General features: G+C 49.9%; 1 protein-coding gene across 1 annotated transcript in view; it reads left to right on the top strand.

Moving 5' to 3' along the window:
• The window catches only part of ECHDC2 (enoyl-CoA hydratase domain containing 2), a 28,508-nt gene extending 16,401 nt beyond the window's left edge, over positions 1-12,107 (top strand). Inside the window, exons 2-10 of the mRNA XM_020987796.2 lie at positions 965-1,032; positions 2,758-2,845; positions 3,944-4,030; positions 6,091-6,183; positions 7,931-7,987; positions 8,266-8,453; positions 9,461-9,511; positions 11,073-11,120; positions 11,899-12,107. Of these exons, the coding sequence (XP_020843455.1) occupies positions 965-1,032; positions 2,758-2,845; positions 3,944-4,030; positions 6,091-6,183; positions 7,931-7,987; positions 8,266-8,453; positions 9,461-9,511; positions 11,073-11,120; positions 11,899-11,976 (758 nt within the window). The 3' untranslated portion in view covers positions 11,977-12,107. The remainder of the gene's footprint in view (positions 1-964; positions 1,033-2,757; positions 2,846-3,943; positions 4,031-6,090; positions 6,184-7,930; positions 7,988-8,265; positions 8,454-9,460; positions 9,512-11,072; positions 11,121-11,898) is intronic.

Here is a 12,107-nt window from a genome sequence, read left to right as displayed (position 1 = left end):
ATGTGTGTATATAGAGATATAGTATAACTATATATGTATATATGTACGCATATATGTATGTGTGTATATATATAGATATAGTATAACTATATATGTATATATGTATGCATATATGTATGTGTGTATATAGAGATATAGTATAACTATATATGTATATATGTACGCATATATGTATGTGTGTATATATATAGATATAGTATAACTATATATGTATATGTGTGTACACATATATGTATGTGTGTATAGAGATATAGTATAACTATATATATGCATATATGTACGCATATATGTATGTGTATGTGTATATATATAGATATAGTATAACTATATATGTATATGTATGTACACATATATGTATATAGAGATATAGTATAACTATATATGCATATATGTACGCATATATGTATGTGTATGTATATATATAGATATAGTATAACTATATATGTACACATATATGTATGTGTGTATATAGAGATATAGATATAGTATAACTATATGTATATGTATGTACACATATATGTATGTGTGTGTGTGTGTATATATATATAGATATAGTATAACTATATATAACATAACTCCTTTCTCTGGGAGTCTCTTTCTTTCTCTGTGACACTGATCTTGCCTTGTTCTCCTCTTCTGAGTCTGACGGTGTCTTCTTAGGCTGCTATGCTGGAGGTTTATCCAGATCCTGTGATCCTCTTCACATATTAACTCTATGTCCTCGGGCAAATCACTTAAACCCTTCAGTACTCCAGTCAAGAAACTCAAGTTATGGAACAGCTGTGAATGTTCTCTATACCAGTGAAATTACAGGTTTAGACTAAACAAAGTCTAAATAAACGGTAATCTTTAACAAACACAAATATTCAAATACTGAAAAAAGACTTTAACAGATGATTCTATGTGAGGTTTTTACTGTTTACAAAACACTTGATAACTGTCATCTTCTCTCCTGGCTTTCTAGGTATCACTGAAATTTTGATGAACAGACCTCAGGCCCGAAATGCTCTGGGCAAAGTCTTTGTCAGTGAGGTGAGTGAACCTGGCCCTACATCCTCCAGTAGGGTCTCCCTGCCCAGTTATGACCTTGCTGCAGAAAAGGGCAAGAAATAGATTTCCACAGACTGGTGTCAGAGTGGGGGAAACCAAAGGATACACAGAACCCAGAGGGGTTCCCCATCTCCACCCTTGGCCAAGCGTTCCTTTGGCTCTGGGAATCTAGGAGAGGACTTGAAAGGCTGTCAGGTGGAAGAGGGATTATTAGCTTTGCTGTGCTTGGCTCCAGAGGGCAAACCTGGGCACAAAGGGTGGAAATTATAAAGAGACAGATTCAGGCTTGAAGTCAGGAAAAGCTTTCTAAAAATGATAGAATCCCAGAAGTGGATCCATTCTAGTCCAACTCACATCTAAAAGGAATCCCCATTATAATAGACCTGAAAAGCAGTCACCCAGCCTCTGCTTAAAGATATCCAAGGAAGGGCAAGTAGTATTATCCCAAAGTAGTATTGTATCAAAGGATGCTCCGTAGTGGAAGATAGGGGCTTCCCCCTTTTTGGAGGTCTTCAGACAAAGGCTGGGTGGCCACTTGGAGAGGTTGCCAAGGGAATCCTCATCCAGGTCTAGACTGTACTCACCCTCCGAGGTCCCTTCCAGCCCAGTCCTGGGACTCTGATTGGGAAGCCTTTGGAGAACTCCGAATGTATTCAATTTGATTCTGTTCAGTAAGCATTTATTAAGCCCCTGCTGTATAGAAAGGCCTGTCCTAGGTCCTGGGGAAACAAAGACAAAATGAACAAGTCCTTGCCCTGAAGGGGCAAGGGGGCTTACATTCTATTAGGAAGATAAACAAGTACACAGATGATGGCAAAAATATTTAAGAAGAGAGAACAGTAACCACTGTGGGTATCAGGAAGGATCTCATGTCAGAGGTGCTGGCTGATCTTGGAAAAGAGGCCAATGTGAGGAGGGAGTGTGGTCCAGTTATGGGGAGGAGGGGACATTACTAGAGCAAAGGCAGAAGGAATGCCAAGTTCTGGAAGCAGCCAGGAGGCCGGTTTGTCTGGAACACCTCGGTGTGTTTGGAAGGACAAAACCTCTTGAATCGGGGCCATCCACTGTGCTCCCATGTGTCTGAAAGGCTGACGCGTGGAAGAAAGATTAGGCCTCACACTAGTGGGCCTGGGGGTGGGGGTGGGGGGGTGTCTGGTCCAATCCCCACCCTGAAGGAGTCCCCAAGATCACATACCAACAAGTAGCTGTCTGGCCCCCCTGCCCCCGAGGCTCCTGAAGGTGACTCTGACTTCTCCCGGTTCAAGAAAAGTTCTGCCCACTTCCACCATTCTAGACAGGGCATGGCTCAGAGTAGACAGAGACATTCTGTTATTTCAGAGTGTTATCTTGGGTCAGAGACATGACAGCAAGTTCTTGTACAGTCCTAGCTGCCTTCCCCTGGATAAGCTTACTAGGTGCCAGGCACTGTGCTAAGCTCTGGGACGATACAAAAGAAGGCAAAACCAGTCCCTGCCCTCTAGATACTTATGATTAAATGGGGGGGGGAACAATCCGAAAATAACTGTGCAGACCATATTACTGTATACTGTGCACATAGAAATGATGGCATAAAGGAGAAGTTACCCAAATTCATTCTTCTCTCTTCCTCTTCCCCCAGTCGTCCTTGGCTCTTCCTTTCCCTGGGCCCAGCAGGGATGCCCAGGCCCTTTTCACCTGCTTCTTACCCGGATTGTTTCTCTCTTCCAGTTATCAGATGCCCTGGATGAGCTTCGCCTTGATAGGAGCATCCGAGTGGTCGTGTTTAAGAGTAGCGTCAAGGGGGTATTCTGTGCGGGTGAGTAGCGTCCAAGGACACCTCCAAGTCTGGGTCTGCGTGCCCTTGCCTTCCTGGCTGCCCCTCCCCACCTGCCCACAATTCTCACCATAGCAGAAGCCAGTGAGATCCAATCCAATCCAGCAAGCATTTATTAAACACTTACTGTGTATTGAGCGCTGGTGATACGGGACAAAAACCAAGGTGGCCTCTGCCCTCGAGCGGCTTCTGTTCTCTTAGGAAGATACCACAGGTGTCCCTCAGACTTGATGTGACCTGGTGCAGTAGCGAGGGGTGTCTCACAATCCAGATTGGACTCCTCCCTGGCCCTGTGAGAGGTGACTTCCTCCCTGCCTGAGAGGTCACCATCAGTCTCATCACTGCCATCCCCAGGCAGAGCTCCCCCTGTCCCTTGCGGTCTGGATCAAGGCACCTTGCCCTCCTGTTCACACATACCCAGGTTGCTTGCAGGGAGGATAGAAGCTGGCATGGGTGCGAGCCCAAATTTGGGGTCTGGCTTTCAGCAGCTACACTGAGTGTCAAAACTCCAGCATGGGCCAGCTGGGACTTGCTGCCTTCTTGCTCTGGGACATGATGAAAGGGGCTGAGAATGGTGGAATGGTGTCTGCTCCACCCTGCTCCCTGGGCTTTCCTGCCCAGTGTTTGCTGGATCCAGTTGTTGGATTAAGGAGCCCCAGGGGTCCTAGGAGCTGAGAGCTGGAGCAGAAAGGGGCCTCAGAGGCCAGCCCCCCTCATTTCACAGGGAAGGGAAGTGACTTCTCTGGGGTCACACTGTAGTAAGATCAGGAGATGGAATTTGAACACCAAATCTGCTACTCTTTCCACTGTGCCCCACTGCCTCCTATGGGAGGATGGGACCGCAAATGGGGAACTGCAATAGTGAACCATCAAAGATTCCCAAATTCTTAGAATTCCTGGCCATCACAGAGGCCCCTCCTCCAACCCACCCCAGTAGGCCCCTTTGCAGCCTCTCTGATCCAGGTGTGGTCAGAATACCACCAAGCCTCAGGGGTGCTCCCCTAGCCAGGCTTCCTCCTCTCTAGGTGCCAAAGAGGCTCAGTCCTGACCCCTCCCCCAATGTGCTCTGGCCCCTCCCAGGTGCTGACCTAAAAGAAAGAGAGCAAATGAATGAGGCCGAGGTGGCTGCCTTCGTGCACAAGCTCCGGAGTCTGATGAGCCAGATTGGTAAGAGCTGGAAGCTAAAGGGAGGACTGGAGGGGGCAGGAGCAGGTCCCAAGGGCCCAGCCCACTCTACCATCCACTGTGCTCCCATGTGTCTGAAAGGCTGACACGTGGAAGAATGATTAGGCCTCACACAAGTGGAGAGTTAGAAGGGGCCTGGGGGGGGCGGGGTCTGGTCCAATCCCCACCCTGGAGGAGTCCCGAAGATCACATACCAACAAGTAGCTGCCTGGCCCCCCTCCCCCCGAGGCTGCCCTTTCCACTCTGGGACAGCTCACTGCCCCTTCCCACACTGTTCTGGGGCTAAGCAGAGCCAGGCTGATCGCTCTTCTATTGATAATCAAAGACAGCTCTCCTGATGAGGCCTAGAGGTTTAGGGGTTCTGGAACCCCAAAATCACACAGATCCTTTCCGAAAGAATTCAACCCAATTCAGCCTTCTTTCAGCCAAAGACAAGGTTTATTAGAACATCCACCATACTGGCCAGACTCTTAAGGATTCTACATTTAAGAATCTGAGCCCTTTAATGGAGACAAGATGGACCTTATATACAGACAGACTGTGGGAGGCATCTAGGAGGGATCTTGATGGGAGTGACTGGGAGGTCCAGAATGGGGTCTAGATATAGGGTTAAGGGTGGGAAGTAGCTAGGGGCCATAGGGAGGTAAGACAATGGAGGGCTAGGCTAGGTTAAGGGTAACAGAATTGGGAGATTGGGTGTAGCAACAATGAAAGGTCAGTTGATGGGATTATAGCCTCAGGCAAAGCCAGAAATTTTGGCCATGTGGGAAAGTCCAGGGTTTTCCCTTTTTGGGGTCCAGATCCCATCCTCATCACTCCCAGCTCTCCCCACCCCCAGGGTAACCTTCTGCGCCTAATCGTGGCCAGGTCCCTCATTTGGTTCTCAGATGCTGTAGACCACTTGGGGCCCTTGCCCACTCTGGTTCCCCCGACCACTCTCTAGAGCCTCCGTGGCCAGGGCCATCACCAGTTCTCCAGATGTGGAGAACTCTTGACAGGGCAGCCCATGGCAGGCTTTGCTCTCTCACCTCCAGCAGAGCCAAGGCAGGATTGACCTTCCTGACCTCAGCCTTGGGCATCTTCCTCTAGAGCTTGCTACAAGGGATGGCTGCCTAAATAGAGGAGGGGAAGGGACATATTCAGAAATTAATCCCTTTGGGATGTAAAAGTTGTATTTAAAATGAATTGGGAATATGTGGGTAGTTGTGAAGAGGTCTAGAGGTTTAGGGCTGCTGGGATCTCAAGATCACGAAGCACGGGTCCTGACTGAAAGAATTCGACCCAAGCCTTCTTTCAGCCAAAGACAAGGTTTATTAAAGATCCTCCATATTAGCCAGACTCTTAAGGAAATCTGAGCATCTGTGAGCTATTGGCTAGATTATAAGAATCTGAGCACCTTAATGGAGACAAGATGGACCTTAAATACAGAAAGACTATGAGAGGGATCTAGGAGTGGCCAAGTAGTCTACTGGAACTGTAAGGTAATAGAACACCAGGGACCTGGACCACAGTGGCCAAGGGAAAAGGGAGTGTAGATAGGATTAATGGTGGGGATTTAGGGAGGTAAAAAATGGAGAGCTAAACTAAGTTAAGGATAACTGAGAATTGGGAGATTGGGTGTAGCCACATGAAAGGCCAGTTGATGGGATTATAGCCCCAGGTGAAGGCCAGGGATTTGGCCATGTGGGAAAGTCCAGGGTTTTTCCTTTCTGGGGTCCAGATCCCAACCCCATCAGTTGGGAGTGAGAGTAGGGGAAGGCAGCTCCCAAAGTATTTACTGGATAACAAGGAAGAACATTTCCCTAGATCAGTAATTGATCTCTTCTCCACTCAGCTGAATTTACCTAGAGTCAGGGAAACTGAGGCCCAGGGAGGCATAGCAGTGTTCCCAAGTGCTATCCTGAGGCCAGCTGTGCTGGACTGAGTCCTGGGATCCTTGGGCTGGGTCCTTCTGTGAGGGACAGCATCAAATCCTGTCCCATCTCCCTGGCTAGGCCCTGAGTTCCGAGCTGTGTCTTAGCATGCTCTCCTTGTCCCCCTAGCCACATTCCCTGCGCCTACCATTGCAGCCATTGATGGATTTGCTCTGGGTGGGGGCCTTGAGCTGGCCTTGGCCTGTGATCTCCGTGTGGCAGGTATGTTGTCAGCAGAGATGGGGGGTGGCAGGGGGGAGGGGAAGAGATTCCCAGAAAGCTAGAATCTCTTCCCAAAGTAACAAGTTTGGAAGAAAGGAGAGCTTCATATGGGCTGGAACACTCAAGGCAGGCTTTCCGGGAGAATTGGCTGGGGGGGGGGATCCCAGATTTACAGCTGAAAGGGCCTTCAGAGGCCAGCTAGATCCACCTCATTTTACCAAAGGGGAAACTCAGACCCGGGGGGGATGAAGTGGCTTGCTGGTAGTAAATATCAGAGACAGGGTTTGTCCTCTGGCTCCAAATCATGTTCTCTTTCTCCCCATTGTATAGATGAGTTAGCTGAGACCCAGACATCAAAGGTCACTTCCCTGGGGTCATATAGCCAGTGAATGCAGGAGGTGAGATCTGACCAGGTCTTTTGTATGGGAGACATCAGACTGCCAGTGAGAGTGAGGGGAAGGCAGGCCAGGGAAGGGAACAGCCTGAAGAAAGGCCCTGAGGTTGGAATAAGCAGGGCCCAAGAAGGACGCCAGCCTGGTCAGAACAGAAAGAGGTCGTGGTAGAGGGCATCGAGTCATGAAGAAAGTATTAAACACTTTTGCCTGTGTATGCGAGGTGCTGTCCTTGGTGCTAGTGTGTGTTGGGGAGGAGGAAGAGGTCAGGCTGGGGAGAGGCAGTGTGAGGAATAGATGGATGGATGAATGAATGAACAAGTAAACAAATGAATGAATAAATAAATGGGTGAAAAAGTCTTTTTTAGAGCACTTACTATGTACCAGGGACTGGGCTGAGCCCTGTGGATACAAACATAAAAAGTAAGAACCAACCGGGCATCCATTGTCTTGGTTTTGTGTGTGCGTGTATTTTTAATACTTACGGTTAAAGACAATTGGCTTCCTTTGTCATCTCATGTCTTTTATGTGTTTAAAAACATGACTCTAAGGAGGGCCCTTGCTTCGCCATACTGATGGCTGCCCTAGAGCCGAGGACACCAAAGACAAGAAGAGCCCCTGTTCTTAAAGGGTTCTCATGAAAGAATAGGGTCATAGGATCCTCGATCGAAAGCAGGAAGGGCCATGGGAGGCCAGCTCATTCAAGCACCTTTCGTTTTATAGATGGGGAAACTGAGGCCCAGGGAAGTGAAATCTTGCTGAAGAGCACCCACTAGGAGGAAGTAACAGAGTTTGAATTCGGGACCTTGAACTATAAATCCAGGGCTCTTTTCATAATATCAGTTCAGTCATTGGACTTGGAGTCAGGGGACCTGGATTCAGATTGTGTTTCTGCTTTTTAGCTGAGTGACCCTGGACAAGTCACCGACAAGTCTCAGTTTCCTGATCTGTAAACTGGAGATAATAATTCATGCATACTCTGCATGACAAAGTCCCCAAGCCAAGCACTCCGTAAACTGAAAAGCATTACAGAAAAATGAATTATTATCATTGCAGAGGCACTTGGATGCTAGGCTGAACAGTTTGGCTTTTGTGTTGACAGACACTGGTTTGGGGAAGATTTGCCTTGGGAGTGGGGTGGCTGGGGGAGGGATGAATAACAGATGAAGGAGGCAGAGAGGTGTCAGTGTCTGGGGTGGGGGGTTGCCATATTTTTCAGCCTCCCTCCACACTGTCCCACAGTACACAGAGGAGCCTGGGTCTTTGGTGGATAAAGGGCTTAGGGGGAGAGCAGAAGGGAGAGGAGGCCTGGAGAGGATGGGAGGGGACCTTCACAATGTCTCCTGTTTAAACAGCTTCTTCTGCCATCATGGGACTGATAGAAACAAGCCGAGGACTCCTTCCAGGGGCAGGTACTTTTGGTCCCAAGCCTTCCCCACCCCACTTCCCTGACTCCAGGGGATGGCCACATTCTCCCTCTGTTTCTGCCATTCCCCCACCTGAATCAGGCAGTCTTTGGTCAGGTGTTTGGCACCTGCTCCAATCTTGTGCTCTGATGTTTGGCATTGGGAGGAAGGCCTTAGAGGAAAGGGAAGGACATAGAATGTGCCTCCTCTGGGAAGCCCATGAAGTTCTGTCTCTTCTGCCCCTCTGCCTCCCTGCCTGGGCCCACACTCCTATCCTTTTACAGGAGGGACCCAGCGCCTGCCTCGGTGTGTGGGAGTAAGCCTGGCCAAGGAGCTCATCTTCACCGGGCGCCGAATCAGTGGGGAAGAAGCGAAAAGCATCGGGCTGGTGAACCACGCGGTGCCCCAGAACCAGGAGGGCACCGCTGCCTACCACAGAGCCCTAGAGCTCGCCAGGGAGATAGTGCCACAGGTGATGGAACTGGGGGGTAGGGCATGGGACCCTCCCATTCCTTCCTGCCAGCATCTGCCACCTTCCCCACACACAGGCACACGCTGGCTTGGGCCTTCTGCCCTTTGGCCATGGGCGCCATGGAAAGGATTAATTGTAGTCCCCAGTTTTCTTTCAGTATCTAGCATTCTGGGCAGTCAGTCAGGAGTAGGCCAAAGTTGTACGTGTCAGGAGTGAGAGGGAAGGGAGTGATTCAGAGTCCAAAGGGCCTAGAATGTGCAGAGCCGGTGGCAAAATCTCATAGTCCTTCATCTGCCAGAAGGCTTGTAGTTGGCGGCTTCCAACTTATCCAAGTAATATCTAAGCAATGGTGTCTGCTGTATGATACTAGAGGGACTAGAACCTGGCCAACAGACATTGGGAAGTGGGGAGGGGGCCTGAGGGTCCAAGTGGTGTGGGGATTCTGGGTTCCCCCTGGGGTGGGGATGGGGGAGGTCGGCATCTAGCTGGGAGAGGGGCATGGGCAGGATGAGTGGGGGTGAAGAGCCCCACTGCCAGCTATTCCTGCCTAGCACCCCCCAGAGGGATCTGGGCAGGGGGGAAGGTTGCCCCTTGATAGCAGCTGCCCTCTGTGAGGTTTGGGTGGCTGGGGGAGGGGTAGGGAGGGAGAGGCAATTTCCCCCACCCTCAGCTGCTGTTCCTCTTCATCAGTCTTAGGTGAGCATAAGTGCTTTGAAGGCAAGAACTTTTTCATTTTGTCTTTGGGACTAGCACATAGTAAGTGCCTGTTGAATTGAATTAATTTCTTTTGGCCTGGTTGCTCATCTGTAAAATGAAGGTGTCAGCTCTCTCAGGGCCCTTCCAGCTTTGACATTCCATGACTTGCCCACATTGGTACCTGAGACAAGGACTGGTAATAATGTTCATGAGTCTGAGCAGATCACGGAGCTTTCTGGGTCAGGGACCTGGCCTGGCTTAGCCTGATCCGGCCTACTTAATGACTCAAGCATGTCTCTTTCCCCATGTAGGCTCCCTTTGCAGTGAGAATGGGAAAAGTGGCCATTGACAAAGGAATGGAGGTGAGAAGCGGGGTGGGGCCTGGTAAAGACTAAGGTGGGACCCAGGAGCTGCAAGCACAGGCTTCTAACATGGAGTCACAGAGGGATGACTGAAAATAGAGCTGGCATGGTATGGGGAAAAAAGCCCTAGCTCTGCCATCAAAGGACCTACGTTCAAATACTAGCTCCCTTTCTCAATACCTGTGTGACCGACCTTGGGCAAGTCAGTTTCCTGGGCCTTGGGATTTCTCCACCGGGAAGGTGAACTCAATAGTGTTTCTTAACCTTCTTTTTGCGTTCTGTACCCATTAGTACGGTCTGGTGAAGCTATAACCCCTTCTTAGAATAATGTTTGTAAATGCACATCATTCTTAGCATTGCAAAGGAAACATTTTACTGAAACACAGTCATCCAAATTAGAAAATCCAACAAGTTCATGGTCCCCCAAGTTAGGAGCCCCAGAACTAGAGAGCTACCATCCTCTGCTCTCAACTGCCCTTGGTTGCCACCTTGGGGGAGTGGGGAAGGTTTCTAAGGCTGGTACTGCATGAAAGCCCCAGAGGATAAACAGAGATGGGCTAGGACTAGAGAAAATAGTTACCCAGTAGCCCTATGCTGAGGAGGAGGCTGGGGTCCATGACGCTGGGCAGATTGTGGGTGCGTGATCCCTGGGTCCAGAGAAGGATGAGGACCAAGTGAGATGGCTCAGTCTGGGAGCAGAGGCTGTGCCAAGCCCCTCCAGGGTTCAGCCAAGAGTCTGTTCCTGGTCTGGAGCCTGAGAATTGACCTGCTAGGAACATTAGCTGGCCTCCAGGTCCTGCCTTGTGTGCCCGCAGCCCAGGGCTGTGTTCCTTACCTTGGCCCAGGCACTGGGCCTCTCTCAAAGCCAAGCTAGCCCACCTTGAGGCCTGGAAGGACACACAGGGACCCTCTGAAACTTCAGGGCAAATGGAGGAGTGGGCAGTTGTCAGGCAATAGGCCCAAGCCCAGCCTAAGCCTGACCCCACTGAACAAGGCCACAGGGATTGGAGCTGGGCTTTAAAGTCTCTGATGTAGACTCGGAGATCGTGGCTCTGCCCCTTCATCCTCAGCAAAGTTAGGGTGTTGGAACATAGCAGGGCTTCACCTTTTCTGGGTCCAGGACCCCTTCTCAATTACATTTTTAAAAGCATCAAATGAACTTACGTGGGATTACAAAGGAAACCAGTTCTATTGAAATCATTAGCAATATATATTTTTCTTTTCTTTCTCTTTTTTGTTGAGGCAATCAGGGGTAAGTGACTTGCCTAGGGTCACACAGCTAGTATCATATGTCTGAGGCCTGAGTTTTGAACTTTTGAACCAGTAGGTGCTCTATCCTCTGCACCACCTAGCTGCCCCTAGCTATTTTTTGAAAAGCTCATCAGACCCCAGATTAAAGACCCATGGACTCGAGATCTCTAAAATCCCTCTGACACTCCTTGTTCTAAGGAAGTTTGCTGTGGCTGAGCTAGGGATGCCTCTATTTCTCCCCATCCCCGTCCCCCCACCAGCCCCTTAGAATGTCATCTGGATCCTGGTTCTACTTCCTCCTTCCCCACAGGTGGACATCGCGTCCGGAATGGCCATTGAAGGAATGTGTTATGCCCAGGTAGGCTGTGGCTAGATTACATGGATCGCCTCCCCTGACTAGCCTGCGTTTGGGGTTGGGGCTGAGGAGAGCTGGGTTCGAGTCCTCCTCTTTCCCTCCCTACATAGCCATGTGATTTCAGGGAAGCCACCTCCCATCCCTGGGCCTTGGTCTCCTCATCCCTCCACCGAGGGTGGAGGTCCTACTCATGTGACATCTAGGAGCGTGGAGAGAATCTCACGTAGCTTTTGACTCTAACAGTGAGAGCCATCCCACCATGCAGGGGGCTGCCTGGGGAGGGAGGGAGCTCCCAGGAAATCCCTTGACAGCTGCCAGTTGCTCTGGGTGGCCAACAAGGCCCTGTCTCGCTCAAATTCAGTGATTCTGTAAGTTGTGATTTGAAGGTGAGGAGTGAAGGGTTGCTCTCCCATCAGACTTGAAGGAGTTGGCCGTGGGCTCATCAGTCAGTCCAACAATGTCAGGATCCCTGGTTAGATCTCAAAAGGGCCTAGGGTAGGAGAAGCTAGTCTGATCTGCACAAGCTAAGGCCTCTCATTGCCCAAGAACTGAAACTGATATCCCTGGGTGGCTGGAAAGCCAGGTGTCAGTCATGTGGACGTAGAGCCCTGGGGTGTGTGTGTTGTGTCTTTATGTCTGTCTGTCTGTCTCTGTTTAATCCTGTGGGACTAAGGGGTCAATGACCAGAGGCTGTCTTTGCCAACAGTTCCCTAGACATGGCTGCAGGGATCCAGCATGCCAGGGATGGTGGGAAGAATTATGATCTTGCATTTTTTTTCAGAACATCCCAACCCGGGACAGGCTGGAGGGCATGGCAGCCTTCCGGGAGAAGCGGCCACCCCACTTTGTTGGCGAGTGACTCTGACAGTGTTGTTCTGGGGAAGGGGGAGCGTCCACCTCCCTGCAGCCTTGGCCCCCGCAGGCAGAAGCACCTACAAGTCAGTCCCTACAAGCACGTCCTCTGTTCTTCCATAAAGTCCTTCACCTTGA

This window comes from Phascolarctos cinereus, unplaced genomic scaffold, assembly GCF_003287225.1.
Source record: "Phascolarctos cinereus isolate Bilbo 61053 unplaced genomic scaffold, phaCin_HiC Scaffold_5;HRSCAF=322, whole genome shotgun sequence".
NCBI classification, from domain to species: domain Eukaryota; kingdom Metazoa; phylum Chordata; class Mammalia; order Diprotodontia; family Phascolarctidae; genus Phascolarctos; species Phascolarctos cinereus.
The sequence above is the reverse complement of the archived record's forward strand: the minus strand, read 5'-3'. Positions and strand labels throughout refer to the sequence as shown.